The sequence below is a fragment of the Pollicipes pollicipes genome, unplaced genomic scaffold, assembly GCF_011947565.3.
Source record: "Pollicipes pollicipes isolate AB1234 unplaced genomic scaffold, Ppol_2.1 Scaffold_4002;HRSCAF=4701_pilon_pilon_pilon, whole genome shotgun sequence".
Taxonomy (NCBI): Eukaryota; Metazoa; Arthropoda; class Thecostraca; order Pollicipedomorpha; family Pollicipedidae; genus Pollicipes; species Pollicipes pollicipes.
Genome location: NW_023596420.1, coordinates 32,860,262 through 32,879,576, shown reverse-complemented (window position 1 = coordinate 32,879,576; position 19,315 = coordinate 32,860,262). Strand labels below are relative to the sequence as shown.

Here is a 19,315-nt window from a genome sequence, read left to right as displayed (position 1 = left end):
TCTGGAACGTTATTGCGGAGACTTCCTGCCAAGCAAACCGATTCTCCTTCTGGCGTGTTCATATGTCAACCGATGAAGTAGCGGGTCGCTGGTATCGCGATTTTCTTGATATAAATTGTAAAGCTGTATCGCACCTTTTACTGCACTGAAATATAAAGCTACACGTTTGTGCCTACGCCATTCCGCATCACACGTGAGTTCGTCAATGACACCTTCCAGTGGTTATTTCTTCCAATTATTTGTATCCGTCTGTCACCTTAATAGCACTGTTAAATGCAGTGGACCCAGCCAGAGTCCATTCCTTCTTTGTGAAAGTGGTGGTGGAACGAGTGTGGTGTATTGGTGGTAACTTAACCCTGGTGAGAAGATTTCCACCATGTTCCCTGTGCGAAATGTGCTATCGATTTTAGACTGGCAGTGAAGCTGGACAAATAGGCATGCACCTGATGTACACATTGAATTTTGGTTCACCCAAGTCGGTGGCTAATTTCAAAATGACGTCGGAAAGTTTACGTTGGGGAAACTTGACTTTCCAGGCCAGTTTCATTTCCGCATATGCTTCTTTTGTTCTACCACCATTCCTCACTCCTCCTTTGTGACCACTTCCTCCTTCTATCGTCTATCTCTTTACCGACAACGACATCAAATGCGGATATATGCTTGGTTTTAATGCCCTGCATGGATGTTTATATGGACGTTTAACTCATATGTTATTTTTACATAATTAGCACACGACATTGTAGCCCCCCCCCCCCCCCCAGTGCGCAATTCACATCATTTTCAATGCGCTTAATTGCGTTTGAGGCTATGAACGACGAAGTCTGTGCAGCAATTATGTGACCATAGAACCAAACAAACATAACGTGTAATGAAAAGGTCAGTCATCCGATGAAAACGGCCTGTTTTCATCACAGATCATATTCCAATGAAACTTGATTGGTCCTGAACAAAATTTCGCTCAACAGCCTTCTACCATCCATCTACTTGGGTTGAACGAGGTAATTTTAGCGCGCGTGCTTTAAAAAAGTTTGATGTTCTGTTTTTCCCGAAGCAACTTCTGGCACCTGGATAATTTGGGCGCCAGCGACTCAACAGCCTCAGCTGGCAGGTGTTGGTTACCTCGGCAGCTACGACTCTTTATCAATAATTTAAGAATCACATCAATGTTAACGTGATTGTGAGGTTCATGCGGCCATAATGAACCGCAAACACGATAACAGATAGACAGACCAACCGTCATTCCTCTCTAGCCATTTGCAGGACTTCAAAGCCTGGTTGAGTGGAACTCTGCGGTTGTTGCGTCTTCCGATAAAAGGTCATGCCACCAAGCGCAGGCTCAGTCTGCCGCGTTTGTCAATGCTGTATTAGGCCGCCAGCTGGGAATTACATTGAGTTCATAGCGGAGCTGGTAACGCCATACGCGAGCGGGTCAATGTGTCGTGGAGAGCCTATGCTGTCGTTCCTGAAAACTGCCTTGAAATGCCAGGGGCGGCTTTGATCGCCAGGTCTTTAATGCTCAATAGACTACAACCGAAAATGACTTTAACAACAACTTCTCCGGAATGGTTCTTCAAGCACCGGATCACATCCTAATGGCCCACGGCCTGTTCACTCAAAGCACCACATATGGCATCGAGCTCGGGCTACCATCCAATTTCATCACAACTGGGTCACGTGCAAGGCAATCAAATCGGATTGTTGGCCGATGCAAATAGTTATCGGGCCGAACGTTTATGGCTTTTCGAGAAACAGCGGGAAACGCGTAACCCATATCATCAATACCTGAGCTAGGGCGCTCATTTCATGGCCGTAGCGAACGCCAGCGTCACTTCAGACCGGCATCAGCACGGTCATAGCCTCGTATGGTGGCGGAATGGGCAATTATGTTGGTGCGAACACGCGTTGCAAGTATGAGTAACTAAAATCATGAAAGTATCATTTTCCTGGATCATCACGTTTGAGGACTTTGGTAGGCATCTAGCCCGCTCTCACTGTTTTGTCTCTGGTCAAGCTGGAGTTACAGCCAAAACCGGTAGCAGGATAGCGTTTGACATCGCACCTTATCAATTTTGCATTTCTTTCCTCATTTGCATTGACAATCGCCGAGATCATGGCGGCTTTTACATCTACAAACAATGTAGCAGTTGGATTTAATGCAGCAATTAACTGCGGGTAGACTGTGAAGCGGTGACACTCATTTGATGTCCATTATCACCGACAAAGTGGTGTAGTTAATTTGTCACTTTGAACGCAGTCAAGTGGAGCCATTCTGCCGTTACATTACAAGGCACGTTGATATGTCCCGGCGAAACTGCACCATTTCCTGACAAAAACCGCACGGCAATCTTCAGGGAGTATGCAATTCAGCAGTCTTTGACGAAAAGAGCGTTTAACGCACCCATGCAATTTTCCACCATGTTCCCTGTGCGAAATGTGTTATCAATTTCAAATTACCAGTGCCGATGAATGTGTGCACTTCATGCACACATTGGATTATGACGGCGTGCCCGCGTCAAACTTGCATAGCCGCAGATAATTGAAGGGCAGATCTTTTGATGTAAAAAATTAGATGACCTGGGAACGTCGCTGACCTATTGCAGGTCAAAGTCAGGCCATGGCTGTCAGCGAAGGGCATTTCTGGGAAATCGTTAAATGCATTGCGACAACAGAGTGGTAGACGAAACTGTGTATATCTAAGATAGAATCTTAGGCAACAAACCAATTGAAATGCGATTCGCAGCCACTTCCATTTACACAGGATCAGGCATGAAGATCGCAACGAGGCTAAAACTAGTCTACTTTTTACTCGAGAGCTTGGTTTATGGGGTGATTTTGGGCGCTCATTTCGAATTTGTTAATGACGGGGACCGCACCAAGCATGTTCCATCCACTTTTTAAAAGTCAGCATAGGTCACTGACCCGAGGTGATCCAGGTCAACATCTCGTGTCTAGGAAAACATTACCGAGCGTGATCCCTGACGCTTATTCGAACGGCAAAATAGGAGCAATCTCGCAGATAATTGGCACCTTGCCCTTAAAAGTCAAACAAGGTCACTGATCGCATTGGCCGTTTGCGTAGAACAGGTATCTAGCTTCACGGCGGGAGGTCTTGGGGCACTTGAGCCACCAATCAGGAGTTTGACCTTGTTTGACATTATGTGACTTCAAGGTCATGGCCTAGGAACCACAAAATTTGATACGAGTGAGTTCAGCTACAGGTTAATCTGCCCTGTGAATTTGGTGTCTCTAGCTATCTTATTTTTTATATCTTCGGAGGGGAGGGGAGTCAAATTGACCCCCGGCCACCCGAGCAAAGGGTATTCAGTCGGCCACTCATGCGCGTGTTAATTTCAACATGACGTCGGAAAGTTTACGGGAGGACAACTTGGCTTTCCAGGCCAGTTTCATTTCTGTGCATGCTTCTTTGTGGCGCAGATTGGCCTTTGAGCTCCAGCATTCATCATGATGCCACTAATTTTATTTAAAATATGTGGCCATTCTAGGTTACGTCGATATAACTTCATATATACTGATCTCTCGTAGTAGAATTAGTTCCGAAGCCTCTTTCGTTTTTGAAGATACTGCACTGAGGTTGCACCTTCCTGATGAAGCCACGTCGTTATGAAATGCCATCAAATTTCATGGTAAGTCAAGTCAACTGCGTATGATCCTGGGTGACATCAAGAGAATGTCACAGAATGTAACAGTAAGCGGTTTGCATTTTCAAAACCTTTTAAAGTTCACATGTAACGGTTTCTGAATGCAGCCTGGCTAATAAATCGCAGCGTGTGTGTCATCTCTTGGCAAGGTGAACCCAATACACAGGTCACCCCCTGGGGCCTTTTAATTTGAGATGTTGTTTAGTGATTATCCAATACAGACGTGGGGCGAGGGCGGGGGGGGGGGGGGGCGTTTCATGAACTGACCCGTGAACGTAAGCCGTATGACATGCGTTGCATTTGCGATGCGTAGACAACCATGCCAGACGTCTTCATCGGACATAACCTCAGGGTGCACATACGATGCTACGCACTGTCCTCCTCTGCGTGCGTTTATGTGCTATGCTGCCTTGTGTCCGCGATGGTGGGTAATTATTTTATAGGGGCTCCAAGTCTACACATGTTCCAAATGAGGCGGTGCCAAAGTCAATCCAGTGAAGTTCACGCGGGCGTTTGAATCACAAATTCGTCTTAACCAGTGCATGTAACCTGACCTGAGCAAGTTTTGGGCATCACGATATATTTTAAGATGCATCTAAAATGTAGCAGAAGCCCTGGGTATTATAAATTGATTCCATTTGGTCTCATCATTGGAATGATTTTGAACCAATACGAATCTTAAAAGAAAAGTGCAACAGGAGTGATTGACTTTATCTGTGACCTGGTCAACAAGTTACAGGACAGGGAGCGACATGTGCCGCGATTATGAGATCCAGAAGCATTTTGCGGGCATTTAGATTAGTTCAATTAGTTCATTGGTTGTAGAGGTATTGGGGGGAGGGGGGGGGGGGGGGGGTAAGTGGTCGTCTACAACAAATGGAATGTGCAAAATCTCCCAGAAATTACCGGAATGACACGTTCTTCCAGCTATTTGTCTATAGAAAAACGTATGAGCTTTAATTCCCAGTAAAACGATGAAGCATGTAAACATGGTGACATCAACAACTTGTCATAAAGGTTTTACGAATCAAAGCTCTGCCTCTCTACACCACCGCCCGAGCTCGATGTCAGGCGGCTACGAGCATAGCGCGCGACGTAGACTCGTATAAATGTTTACAACATAACCCTCTTTGGCGTCTTTGGTCTTCTCTGATCGGATATACCCAACCGGAGCTCGCGAGCTAGGCGAAAATATAGCCCAGCATGCAAACTGGGCGAGGAAGAGTATGCTAGGAGTTTGTGCTTCTTTGTTCACGCTCTGAGCTATTATTCCGCAGAAACTGGAGCACACTCTCAGGGGCTCGTTTCTGCCTGACGCGGTTTAAGACGTTTAAGACATTTAGGACGACATGTTATCACAACTTGAACCGCGTGATCGAATTACGGATGATTGTACATCGAGATCAGTATTCGAATGCTTGGAAATGTCATTGGCATGAAACATCCGTTGAAATAGGCGCCAGCACATCTGTAAAAAGGCATTCGATATCAACGTCACGCTTCATTGGCAGCCGGATTACCCTGTTGCCGAATGCAAAATATTGATAAGTAGCTTACGACAGCCCTGGGTTCAAGACCCAGAAAGATTGAACCACGGCGCAATGCTGCGCACCGTTGAAACTCTGGGCTCCGAAGAGGCGTATGCTGCAGGCAACAGCTTGCTGAAATATCACAACATAAAGACCGATCAGTTGGCAGCAAAGAGTACCCTAAGAATGAACAGCCAATGTGCCCGCATTTCGTAAAAATCATTCTTTGGAAATAACGTCAGGCAAATTTTTCACAGATCACTGAAGTAGCAGTAGTCAACATATACGTCAAAAAAGGCTGATTCCCTGTGCTGGACTTGGACAATCCACAATAATAATCGCTACTGACGCAATGCGCTGCCGATCTGCAATCCGATCGACAGCGTGTTTGAAAGTATGTCAACACTATAATATATATATATATATATATATATGTATACATATACATATATATATATATATATATACATATATATATGTATATATATATACACATATATAATGAATAATAAATTATAAACACTAAATTGCATTATATATATATATATATATATATAATGAATAATAAATAATTTATACTAAATTACAATATATATATATATATAATGTAGCCATAAACCCATCATAATACGAATTTGACACCCTATGCATACATTCAGATCATCGGAAAGAAGCATTCGGACACACGCCTCAGAAGATATGACTGCCGAGATCAAGCTAAACGCCGGCACTGATCATGATGCCGAGCCAATGGACAACTTCGAACGCTGCCCGGTCGTGTAGCGCGACCCATTAGCCAAAGTTGGGAGGACCACATGACCCCTTGTCAGGAACTTTCATGCGTGCTTCTTGGAAGCCATGTGAGCTGCTTTTTCCAAATTTGCTCGAAACATTTTGATTGGATGGATTTCTGGGATCACCGTCCACGCTCAGCGGCGCTGGTGTGAACCTTGTTCCCTCCATCTGATCGGGGTATTCCAGATCGACGGCATGATTTTGAGGCGACAGTTTAAGCTAGCGCAATGCACGGCACGGTTCACCCTACGCTCAAATGTTTTGCTTTGGTGACGTTTGTGCGAAGCTGAAGCAATCGTACAAAAATAAAAAAACAACGTCGGAGCCAAGTGAGTGACAGCCCACCGCACACATGAACAGTTGAGCCGGTGCAATTTCGGCCGCCACGAGGCGAGGGAAAATATCGCCACCGCGCAACGGGCACGTAACCACCGACGGCCGGCGCGGTATCATGCCCGCCCTCCCTGCTCTGGCCCGGGACGAGTGACATCGGCCCATTCGGCGGCCCTGTGAGGCCTGACAGGCCGCGTCACGGCCACCAGGAGCGTCCAGCGCGCGACGGCCAGGAGAGTGCCGGCAGGCGAGCGCCCCGGATCAAATCGACCCGACGGCGCGGCCCCGTCCCCGGATTTCCGACGAGGAAACGGCAGAGGCCGGCGGCAGGATGCGTGGACGGCGCCGCGCCGCGTGTGCGGGAAGGCTGCTGCTGGTCTGTGTGAAAGGGGAGGACGCAGAGAGATGTTCGTGAACAATAACAAGATCCGCGAGAGGATGTGTAGAATGGATGAACGGAACGTTTTTCGGAAAGCAGCCCTTGGGACATTTCGGCGGTGCGTGTAATGCATATACATGTCTGTATGGGCTGCAGACAAACCCAAATCATTAATGACCGTGCGTGGGTGCGTGATCATCCATTGCCTTCATGTGTATCGCAGCTGTGCCCAGCTTAACCCATTCCTTAATTTCAGACGCCAAAACTATTGCTGATGCCTGTGCGATAGAGAGGCGTGGGCATTTATCCAGCCTTACTGCCGTACAGTGCAGGGAGAGTCATGCACGCAACCACCGCGCATGCACTGCCGTATTCCGCGTAACATTTGGGGTTATAGGAGTGATCCTTGCTTCGTACCGCCTGTGTCCTAAATCATATAACTGTCGCTCGCCGTCCTGTAAAAGGGATTGTGCGGCGCAGATGGTGATAGCTTTGCTATGCGAGCTTTGACGAACTGCGTCGCAGGGTGCATACATTATGCATGCAACTTGATATGGTTCATCTCACTCGGCCATGGTTCGGAGAAATTTGGTAACAAACTAAAAATGGCTCGGCGACACGTCATCCTGACAGGGAGCTTTAGTGATGGAACGACACACACACAAAATAGCTGGAAACAAAATACGCCCAAGGCCTGCACCGAAATCGAAGCCAGGATTTGACTGCCGGGTCAGGCAATGTTATTGGAAGGCCACATCGAACCAGCGTGTACTAGTAGGGCATCAGGCGTCATCCAGGTGGGTCGGAAAGACCTGCTGGAGATGGCACATATATCTTCCAACGATGTTTGATATGCGGTGACATTGATTTGCAATGCTAGTGATGACATTATTAAATGGCCTCTATATTGAATCACTTCTATATGGGAGACTGAACGGCTGGCCAACTGCCAAGTGTTTTGAGAGAGTGCCTCAACCACACTGTTGGCCTCAGCCGTGAAAATGTGACGTCCATGCCAAATGGTTTCTTTTAGGCTGCTGTTTCAGAGATGAATAGTTGAAGTTTTCTTAAACATGCGCCAGGGTGGCCGGTTGAATACCCTTCGCTCGGGTGGGGGTCACTTGGACCCCTCTGAGATTTAGAAACTGGGGGACCTAGAGACACCAAATTCACAGGGTGTGTCGACCTGTATGTAAGGTTTGCTGGTGTCGAAATTTGGGATACCGAGGTCAAGATCTTCGGGCCAAAATAATGTCAAAAAGTCAAACTCCAGATTGGTGTCAAAAGTGCCCCAGAGCCTAGATACCTGTTCTAAGAAAATGTCACTGGCGTTTATGCCAGTGACCTTGTTTGACCTTTGGAAGGTCATGTCGGCAAAATCATAACAGTATGTTTTGAGTTTTACCTCTTGAATAAACCTCAAATTTTACGTTGGGCCGCATGCTCCTAAAAACAAAATGTTGACCTGTGTCATTTTAGGTCAGTGACGTATCCTGACCTTTAAAAGTCCGTGGAAGATAAATTATGCGATCCCCGTTATCAGCAAATTCAAGATGAGCACAGGAAAGTGCCTGATACAGTAAGCCCTGGAGTAATAAAGCACGCTGGTTTTGACCTCGGTATGACCTTCATACCTAACTCTAGTTCAATGGACTTTGGTCATTCAATTGTTTTGCTACGCTATGTAACTAGTTAGTGAGATAGCGCAGCAAAACATTGTGACACTATCTCAGAGGTGTATGGTTTCGTCTAACACTCCGTTTATGCACTAGATTGAAAGATTCCCTAGAAATTGTCTTCGCTGAATCCACGGCCTGACTTTGACCCTATCGCAGTTCAGCGACCTATTAAGTTATATCAAATGTTCCTATACCAAACGATTTGCTATTCAATCTACAGGTAAGGAAGAATTTGGAGCAGCCTACGCCACGCTATTTGGAAACCATCCTGGAAAAGCCTTCGGGGGGGGGGGGGGGCGGGGCGGAGGGCAAACTGACCCCACCCGCGCGCGAGTTAAGTGCCAGTACCAGAATCAATATCATGCCTTTTCAAAATTGAAGCAATTCATTTGATCGAAAACTGGAATTGATATCCTTTTATCGCTTGCAAATGGAAAAAAATATTTGCAGATTGGGCTCAGTCTTACAAAATCTGCACTGCCGACATAAACAAGGCACAATTTGACAACTAAGGACAGGTGCATTAAATTAATTGAGGCTGCTGCCCAAATCGTTGGCTGGTCGATTTCACCACTCGGCCTGAACGTCGGTGCTTGCTATGGCCCGGCGTATCACCCCATCTTTCAGCTCTTTTCCTGGCCAGACATTGTGTTTTGTTCGGCTGCGGCTTCTGATATGACGTTCATCTGACCGTCGCTCATATCCAGCGATTTAGAGAGGGTTCAGTCCGCTTGGCGCCTCGATAATCGACTGTAGGCCAGCAGCAGACAGGCCGTGCTGAAATGCTGGGAGAAAAATACCGTATCGCGTGGTGGCGAACTCCGGGATTACCCAGTCGTTTCAGCCAATACCGACGCTCCAGACAAAAAGGTAACCGGGGATAGAAGCAGCCGTCTTAGGTCATCTTTGTCTTTGGAATCATATCCAGTTTTTGCATTGTGACGCATTCATAACTGAAAGCCAAGCACCATCCTGGTCTTTTCAAACTCAATAACACCTAACGACGACCGGAGAAATACCTGGTCGACACGATGTGTACATGCTAACACACCTTATAGTGGCGATAGCTCGAACAATTACTTCGTCCGTGATCGGTTTGAAGCTACACTGTTGAAAACTGAACAATTTTACGATCGAGATGCTAATCGCTTAGCCTTCACTGGAGCTTGCTCTTGAGGAATGATGGCATACTCATAGTGCTCGACAAAATCGCCTCCTGGACGTGTGTCCAAAGTTAGGGCTTTTGGCGGCCAGAATACGTTTGCTCAGAGAAAGCCAGAAAAGATAAAACTTTTCGCTGCTCCGATGAAATAAGCTACAGTACTCCCTTTTCAGGACATGACGCTGCCTTTTCATTGCACGGATTGCATGCAAGCTGGTAGACAACACCCATTTATGGGCGTTCATATTTTAATCCTGCGCTGTCAGCATTGCAGAAAAGGCTAATGAGAAAAAGGACTTAGAAAAACGTACCACCAGATTCAGTTTCAATATGCCCTTATGCAGCTAGCCTACACAGATTTTGACATCAGATTTAGGGACCAGCGAGCTAATTTTAGCAGTTAGGGTTGTGTTGATGACAGAAAGGGTAACTAACTGTTAAGATAAACAATTACCGTCCTTGCTCCAACTTGTCTCTCGGTTGCCGTGGCTCTCCGTGCTGTCGATGTGGATGATGCTCCCTGTGCTGCATTCGCTGGTATTGCATTTAATTTCCTGGGTGTAAATGAGCTGATAGTCGTATATTACAAGTGGATGCTCTGCAAAGACGCGCAGACAGACATCCTCCTCAGGCACGAAGGGAAATTTATCTAGGAAGAAAATGTTAATTATGCCAAATCATGCTTCTTTGGGCTGAATAGTTGCCAATCGCCCAGCATTTAACGTAAACCTCCCAGCTAAGGGGAAGAGCATGTCCCTTTTCGCCCTCTCCCTGGCTATGTCCCCGTTCTGAGTAGCCGTTCGCCTGTGTCTAGCCGTGTGTCTAAACGTCAGTGGGTTTCTTGCACGTTCTAGTTCTTGCTTGTTGTTTTGCGCTGCGGGCGTTTTGAAACTCTGGCAATGTTCCACATTGCAAGCACTGCACTGCCAGTTGTTTTGAAACATCCCGGGGCTCATCAGGCCGTACGTCCTCGAATGTCAGCGTCAGCTTTAATCCAATCACGGAACAGGTCTGGCTTCCACTGCGTAAGGAGCCGATACAAAACAGGAGTGCAACAACATGTCTTTATGCCCGTCTACAAGATAAACAAAGGGTATACAAGAATCCCAGCCCAATGTCGAGCACAGCATGCGCTAGTAGATCAACAGCCACCAAAGTCATTTTCCCATTCTTCTATCTGGCGAAATGAACTGTGTACTCATTGACAGGTAGGATCTTTTGTTTGATACACGCAGGGCATGAAGAGCATACATTTTCCGAGAACTGATCGTTGTATGTAACCTTTGTGCCATAGTCCTCCGAATATAACTTTTCTAGCCACAACGGTGGAGCAAATGACTAGCTGATAAGTCTTTTGGTAGGTGGTGCATGAATAACCGACTCTAAATTTTATCAGTGCTGCTATGGAGGCACGCTATATATTACAACGCCCAGAGGTCATATTGAGACAACCACTGAAGTGAAAAATGCAGACGAGACCGGCATCTTGATGGAGGCGCAGTATATCAAACACTGACCTGATCCACGCCGAGGCTCTGCTCCATGCCAGCACACAGCCATATGAGATATATGATCATCGGACTGACGGTGGGCTATCAGTGTCTGAAAATATGTGAGGTGGAGTCCTTGGGAGCCCTCGGTCTCTTCTTCGGCACCCCCCGTCTCCGCTTGCTCATGCAGATTGGCCTGCGTAAAGTGTGGCAATGTGGGACTTTGTGGGCTATTCCGCTTTGTGTTTACTGCTTTTATCCTTTGTTTTGCAAGAAAGCAACCATCTTCGGAGCAATAAACAAGCCAGACGCAGCCGCATTTCCACGGGAACGGGGAGATTTCCGCCACGCTGGTGTGAAGTTGAATAAAACAGCCCTTAACAAAGCAATTAACATGGCACAAGTAGTTCATTTAAATGCGCTTGGGGCGAATTGAATAAATCGAAGCCCTCGCCCTGGAACAATATCCTGCAGGGAAACGATCTGAACACAGTGCTGCAACAAATTGTATAGCACTATTTTTGGAGGATGCGCATTCCGGCCAACCGGGATTGCAGCAAACACAGCTGCTCTAGGTCGAGAAAGGATATGCGCGTTCCCTGATACAGGACGGACTGCTTATGTGCAGAGTAGAATGATGATTAGATCACCGTGACTATTCTCCACAAAGCGAACGCTCGCTCCTTTTCATTCCATTTCACTACGTGTGTCGTGCGCAGCGGTTCACGCCGTGTTGACCTGGTGGCGATTGCCGTTCAGAGAATGGCCGAGGAATGTCACTTACGCACCTAGAAGAAGCAAGTCCCAGATCTCAATTCCTTCGAGTGAAGAACGTTAAGATACTGCCTTGTTACCGTTCCGCCCGACTGCTGGGGGACTTCAGTGGTGATATATCATCCAGCAGTCTAGCCGGACGGGCCATGCCCCCACTGTGACGGCTGGTGTCTGGTATCCACCCTGTATCGCCGGTACAGGGCAGTCGTCTCCTTCATACTGAAGGAGGCGAGTGCCCACTGAAGGAAACTGGAGGAAACACTGAAGGAAAACACTGAAGGAAAACTAACTATGATAGTTATCTGGGGTCTGCCTGTGCATCTGCCTGCGAAAATTTTAATTCAGTCAAAGCCACGGCAATTTATTTATAACGTCAGGCACATGTAGCAGGTCACACTGCATGATGCATGCTTAGCTTTTGTGGTATTTAACTCGCGACCAACGATGGAATGCAATAATAACGTGCTGCTGAACTTGCATTGAACCAATAAAGTGGTCACTTTCTTCTTCTTTGTCCATTGACCCTTTGACCTCATGACTTACTGACCGTGAAATGTGTGGCCTTGCGTGATAAGAGCGGCATGCAACTTAACAACCTTGCGGCAAACAATCGGTTCTCAGTAGTGAATGTCGATCTGACATTAAAGGTGCATTCCTATCTGAATAATTAGATGATGTACCGCTGTCTTGTCTTGCTAGTCAGGACAGTGCAGTGCAAGATCCAAACGTCAAAAGAGCTAAAATGTCGGGGCGAGCGTTTTTGAGATCTTTCTAATGGGTTCAGGTGCAAGTCCAGCAGCGTTTTGAAGCACTCTAATATATTTAATATAAGTTACGAACGACTTGTCTGTTAGAATTGCTCGAAGTTAACTTAACAACTGTTAGAAGAATAGCGTATTAAAAACGTACAGGGTTGCACTTAGGCCACCGTCGCTTAAATTAAAACAGCATTTGAGCACCTGAACTCAGATCATTTAGCAGCCCCATGAATGCATTTTCGCGAGGATCTTAAGGACGAGGAAATTTGTTGGCGCATTGGCATTTGTTATTGGATATGCCATTGTTATTGTATCTGTCATTGGAACATTGAATAAATCGTATGGCTCGCGGGCATCAAGTCTGCTGCAATGGTGAATCCTCAATGTTGTTATTACTCGAGCCAGGGGTACGTTTTTAAACAGTTTGGCCTTTCAGTGTCTTGTTTATCCTGAACAATCAATAAGTGTTCCGTGCTAAATGCCAAAACCCTCTCCGCACGCGCTGTCACCTGCCGCTTGATTTGTGTCTCAATAACGCTAAGTGTATTTCAACATTTCTAGGCCGCTCAGCGCTCCTGGATCACCGCCACACCTTGTCTACAAAGCATTTTCCAAGGCACTTGGGACATTTAACCCTTACCGAAAGTTGGGACCCTCAAAAACTACCTGCGGGTTTCCAGGATGGTCTTCGGAGCGAGCAAGCCCGTGATGCCAAAGTTTTCCTCACCAGAGTTTGCAACCTTCGCTCACGTTTTGTAAAATATGCAGATCTTGCCTGCTACAGGTAGCATGTGATCACCTCCACAGGGGTGATGCTGATTACAGGTCCTACCTGTTACAGGTGACGACTAATAACCTCTACAGGGGCCATGCTGGTTACAGGTCCTGCCTGTTCCCGGTCACGAGCGACAACCTCTACAGCAGTCATGCTGATTGCATTGCCATTTCCCCGCCCGATAACGTGTGTTGGACGCGAAATGTAGGTTCCAAATGATCTTACCGCACGACTTTACTGCATCTTATCATAACACAGGACGATGCACCTCTCTAAACTGCAGTGAGTTCGTGTCAACCCAGGTTAATGTTCGAATGAGCCAAATCGAAACAAGCCAGTATCTAATAAACCAGTATTTATGTGATAACCCACAGTATCAAGAAAGCCAGCATCGAAAGCCATCGGACTTCTTTGCATCTCATGCCTGATCTCTCCATGCAACTCCAATATAGTTGTTGCGGTAGAGAATAATTACGTCTTCTGTCTAGAAAGTCTAGAGAAGGTGTGCCTTCCGTAATTGTGCAGTTAACTTCATTGTGCGTGTCAGTTTTGAATACCGAGAAGTTGATTAGCCTACATAACCCGGAACTGTTCTGAAGTATGCCTATCTGTTTAGTATCATCCCTGCACATTAATTGTACCAGGGCACGTGAGCTATTCGGTCGGTTTAGCCTTCCGACGGCTGGATTTTGTTTCCGCACTTATCTCCGAGGCCCTCTTGGTATGGTTCTATCAGCTCCGATGCCAGGCAGACGTTGTGACAAAAATAGAAACAACACGTGTACAGCAATTTATTACGCAATGTTTCTCACTAAATATGGGGCGAGCACAAGGAGCCAGAAAAGCCGACAGAGCAAAAACGACCGCACCTGCGATTTGTACGCTTCCAAAATAGCCATACCTTTTGACGTCTGACGAATAAAAAACTCCATTACATGCTTCTGTTGAAATGTAAATTATACATCTATAGTAAGATCAACTTTACAATGCTCTTCGTCATATGTGAGAGTGTAGAGTCATAATTATCGTTTTAAAGTGATCCCCTTTTCCTCTTCAGCTGTGCTCTCCCTGTCATAGGTTGCACAGTATGTATGAGTCTGCTATGCCCCTCTATGAGATTGGCTGTCTCAGGCTGTATGGTGTATGTATGAGTCTGCCATGCCCCTGTATGAGATTGGCTGTCTCAGGCTGCACGGTGTACGTGTGAGTCTGTCATGCTCCTGTATCAGATAAGCTGTCTCAGACTATGCAGATCGTTTGTTTTGTGTATGTCTTTGGCAGTCTGATTCCCGTCTGGTCCGGTCGGTTCTTTTCCCTCTCTCCAGTACCTTTCCACGGTCGTCTTTTTCCTGTCTGCAACTGTCTGACCCCTATCTACAGCTGTCTAATCCCTGTCTTCAATCGCCTGGTCTCCGTCTCCTGTCGCGTTGTCTCCGTCTCCTTTCGTCTGGTCTCCGTCTCTTATAGCCTGGTCTCCGTCTCCGGAGATCAGGCTTTTCTCTTTTCTGTTTCCTTTCGTCTGGTCTCCGCCTGCCGTCGCGTGGTCTCCGTCTCCAGCCATCGGTCCCTGTCCAGACGTCAGATTTCTGTCCTGCCTGATCTCCGCCCGCAGCCGTCTGGGCTCCGCTCCCAGCTGTTTGACATGTGCCGACCCGTGCCTGTTTCAGGGCCGGTGTCCGGCGGCCCAGCTGCGCTCTCCGCGGTCGGCTCTCCTCCCGGCTTCGTCTCCGAGCCGAGCCTGCTGAAGCTGAGGGAGGGGGAAGATGCCATCCTCCCTTGCGTCATCAGAAACCAAGGCGAGTACTCACTGCGGCCGGGCTGCTCTCCGCCCGTTGCGGGCGGGACGCTTGTGACATGTTGGATGAGTCGGTACGCCAGAGTACAAGAAGCATGCGATATAACTGCCTTATGTAATTTTTGTTGGCATTCAACCACATCATGCCCGAACGGCATGCTCGCTGTGTAAAAATAGTGTGGGCATTTGGGAAACTACAACCTTGTAAGAAACATTACAAACTGCTCGTAGTTCAATATGCTTAATTGATGTAACCATCGCATGCGTGCTATCTATGCCGTAGGTTGAGCTTATGTATGGTCTGCATATGACGTGTACTAGTCAGCCATTTTAGGACACTCAAGGTAGTCTTTAGAGGCCTTATCATATTAATGTACACCAATTTCATTACTTCCGAAATGCCCGGTCATCCATATAGCGCAGGTAATTTGGAGGTGGCTGTAGTTAGTATCTGCCCGCCTTCCCCATAATCAGCCCTCTTAGCGATATTGCCATCGGCTTGAATGCCAGCTGCATGGTCGTGATTTGTATTAGTGCACAAGGACGAGCTCACTTTGTTCGACTGTGGGTAGCCCTTGCGTGGAACAGCTAATGGAGAGCACATTATTACACCACATGTACCACAATGTGCCGGATATGTTTCACAGGGCTTTTATGCATATGAGTGTGGGGACACAGTGACCACAAACATGACCTTTGGATCCGTACGTTTTGCACGATTCACAGTCGCCTCATACGTTGCTGACTGCAAAAGTGTGAGGCCTCCATGACAAAAGTAGATTATTTGAAAAATAGGCTCAAATTCTCCTTTCGCCATCAAACAGAAACACTCACCGCTGCATAACACATGGTTTTGTCAGCCGTATCTGCCTGGTGGGCCAAAAGTTTCCCCTGGTATCCAAGAATCTGGTCGTCGAATCCGATAGATTTGAACTGAAGTCGATAGCTCTCGTGGCTCTTATCCAGAAAACATTACTCCCAGGTCCATTAAGCGACATGTCTCATAACTTTGCATGTCATGCAAAATGAGCAAGAAATATTAGAGCCGCCTGATATTTGGTGACCCTGCGGCACTGCTGCTAATGGTTACTGGACTTCGCGCATGGCACCAAGCAAATGAACGTTTTCTCTCGCGAAAAAACGTCCCACTTACCGACATCTTTGGAATTGAAGAAACCATTAATACAGAGCGACTGTGTGCTTAGGAATAATCAATATTTGCCAATTTTTTGTACAATATTATCAGTTATCGCTATTGAACAACACCAGTGAACGTCTGTCGTAAAAGCTGTTCAGCAAGTATTGAGTGATGACGGCTCAGCTCAGTGACCTAGCGGGATCTGGGAACATCTTTTTAAACCACCATCAGCAAATAAATCATCAGTTGCAATCCATTTTACGTTGCTTGCATGCACCGTAGTTTTTCGTGACCCCTGATAAGGTCGTCTGGAGGTAGTGAACACGGTCTAGCGAGAGTGATCTTAAGTTGGCAAACAAAAAGGGTGAATGGGAACGCTACAGGTGTATTCGCAACGAATTTATTTTGGGGGGCGAGCACGAAACTTATGCCAATCACATTAATGTGCACGATTTCCATTATTTCCGAAATGCTTGGTTATCCACATAATGCAAGTTATCGAGAGGTGACGGTCGTTTGTATCTGCCCGTCTTTCCCATGATCATAACTGCGCAGCGTCAAGTTGCGCAGTTTAAGACTGAAGTATGACGTTGGGAGCAGAGGGTACAGTCACGCATGGCGTTAACTTACCGTCGCTCCTACATGAGTGTGGGAACAGGGGATCGAGAGCCTTGAAGTGGCTTAAAGAGAGTTTCCACACTTGCATGGGGTTTTAAACTGAAATGGCCACCTTGAAGATCGTTCGGTGCCGTTCATAGCCCTGCCAGTCTTCATACCTAACACCCTCTCGTTTCGAAGCTACACGCCCGCGAAGATGTGCAGAGTATTTCATGGGGGCTACTTCAAGGTAACCCAGGAATCCATAACGCCATATCAGCGTCACTCAAATCCTGCCATGTTATTGGCCATGCATCGAACTAGGCCGATATAATATACTGCTCCAGTCATTCATATCTGGCGTTCGGGGCATGATTTCCAAAAGCAACGGCCGTAAATTGGCTCTAAATCAATGTTGTGCAAGGCTCAATAACGCAATCAAACAATGCCGCATTGTGAAGCACATGTATTCAATAGATAAATGTGTTGTCTAAACCAGCCATTCCGGCTAAAAAGTATACCTATAATTATAAGTTACTTATTTCATCATATCTGATGTGTACTCAAGTATCTTCAAATTTATAATATGCCATTTAAATGGAACCTTACACGTCTAAAGCTAAAGAAGCAAGCATCAGATGTGATGAAATAAGCCCGCTTATAGCTGTTAGTATACTTTTAATTGGACAACTACTCTAGACAACAACATTGCTCTTCTTAGTAAATATGCTTCTCATTACTGCATAGCGCGATTGCGTCATGGAAAGTTTATACGGCGTTGAAGTGTTGCCAAACTACCTGTGCGATATTGCCACTCTAGCGCTCGCCTGTAGTAATTCAAGCTCCCCGAGAGATGACTGGCAATGCTGGTGGCGTTCGCTGAGCCAAATATCGCTATTTGCTCGTGCTTTGGCCCTTTCTCTTGGCGTTCTTGCATATTCATCCGTGAGTTTAAGATTTTTGCTTCTTTGACATTCTCGGTTACGGTACTAAGTTCTTCGATTTCCAGCTCTATTTCCGTGATAGCTAACAATCCTGTTCACTTTCTTATATTATGTTGTACAAAGCATGATTCGTGATGATGCTCGCACAGCTCGCTCAAAGTTAACCAAGGACAATCAACGGCCTACAAAATTGAAAACTGTGCTCACGGACGCTGGAACTGAACGTTTCAGCGATATTTTTCTTGGCCCTGGGTGTCGCATGACCTATGGGATGGCAGGATTTGAACGGCGTTTCTATGGTGTATATATGCCTGTATGGTCTTGAAATAGTCTGCGCTAAAAATTCGTTAATTTTGGGGGGCGTATACCTCAAATACTAGAGGGTTTTAGCCCTTAAGAAGGGCAGAACAGTGAACTGTATCGGATCATCTTCAAATTGGGTATTCCAGTTCAAAACCCCAAACAACTGTGGAACACTCTTTTACATAAGTTATTGTCTCTCTACAGATTTGAGATGCTTCATGTTACGCCCAGCGCTATTGACGTGCGTGTAGTAAAATGAATGAGTGCCTGAGCAGTTTCTTTATGCACGCACAAATTCCGATTTCGGAAATGAGATGCGGCGCTGAAAACTTTATTGCGATTTTACAGCAGGAATTCTCGCTCGCTGGGTGCCATTTTATGGTCTACGAGGGGTGACTCGAAGAGCTTTCGACGCATTTATGTCATTTATTAACGTAAAACGGTGTCATTTAGCGATTTTCTGGCCATTGGAGCTGATCGCATGGGCCATGATTAGCGGCAGTAAAAGTGCATGTGCGGAATAGTTACGTTTCCAAGAATCATCGAATGCATTTCACATCATGATGAAACCTGGCAGTCATTCGACAACAAGTAAACATACCAAACTAGTGGAAAACAGTGGAACTAGTGGAAAACCCCACTTGACTGGCTGCCCGTGACAGGTCCATACATAGTGGTGTGGAAGAAGGACCGGCGGGTGATCAGCGCGCGCGAGGCGATTGTGGCGCGAGACACGCGCTACAGCCTGGTGGAGGGCTACAACCTGAGGATAGCCGGCGTCCGGCCCAGCGACCAGTCGTCCTACACGTGCTCCATCGACACCGAGCCGCTGACCGAGCTCACTCACCGCCTGGTGGTGCTCTGTGAGTAGCCGAAGCGGCACACGGCGAGCCGTGACGAGCTTCACATAGTGACCGAGATCACCTGCTCGTCTGGCCAGTGATCAGGAGCGCATGCCATCGTAGAGCCGAGCTACATCGAGATCTTCCCTGAGCTGGCATATGACGCAGGTCGCAGCGCCTCTGCAGTGCCTCTCGGGCTCAACATTGATCCGTGGTCTCCGTTAGCCGCAACGTAAGAACGTAACAAAGGAAGATTGCTCGGAAACAGGCATATATTGACTCGCGCGCTGCACCAACAAGCCCACGAACTGCAGTTGTATGCCTACTTGCCCTCGGCTCCGCGCAATGAGCTCTAAACGAACC

At 46.8% G+C, this 19,315-nt stretch overlaps 1 protein-coding gene across 1 annotated transcript in view; it reads left to right on the top strand.

Moving 5' to 3' along the window:
• The first annotated feature begins 5,887 nt into the window (after window positions 1-5,887).
• The window catches only part of LOC119094390 (limbic system-associated membrane protein), a 33,674-nt gene continuing 20,246 nt past the window's right edge, over window positions 5,888-19,315 (top strand). The window contains exons 1-4 of the mRNA XM_037217452.1: window positions 5,888-5,967; window positions 6,526-6,563; window positions 15,001-15,129; window positions 18,773-18,973. Coding sequence (XP_037073347.1) covers window positions 5,888-5,967; window positions 6,526-6,563; window positions 15,001-15,129; window positions 18,773-18,973 — 448 coding nt within the window. The remainder of the gene's footprint in view (window positions 5,968-6,525; window positions 6,564-15,000; window positions 15,130-18,772; window positions 18,974-19,315) is intronic.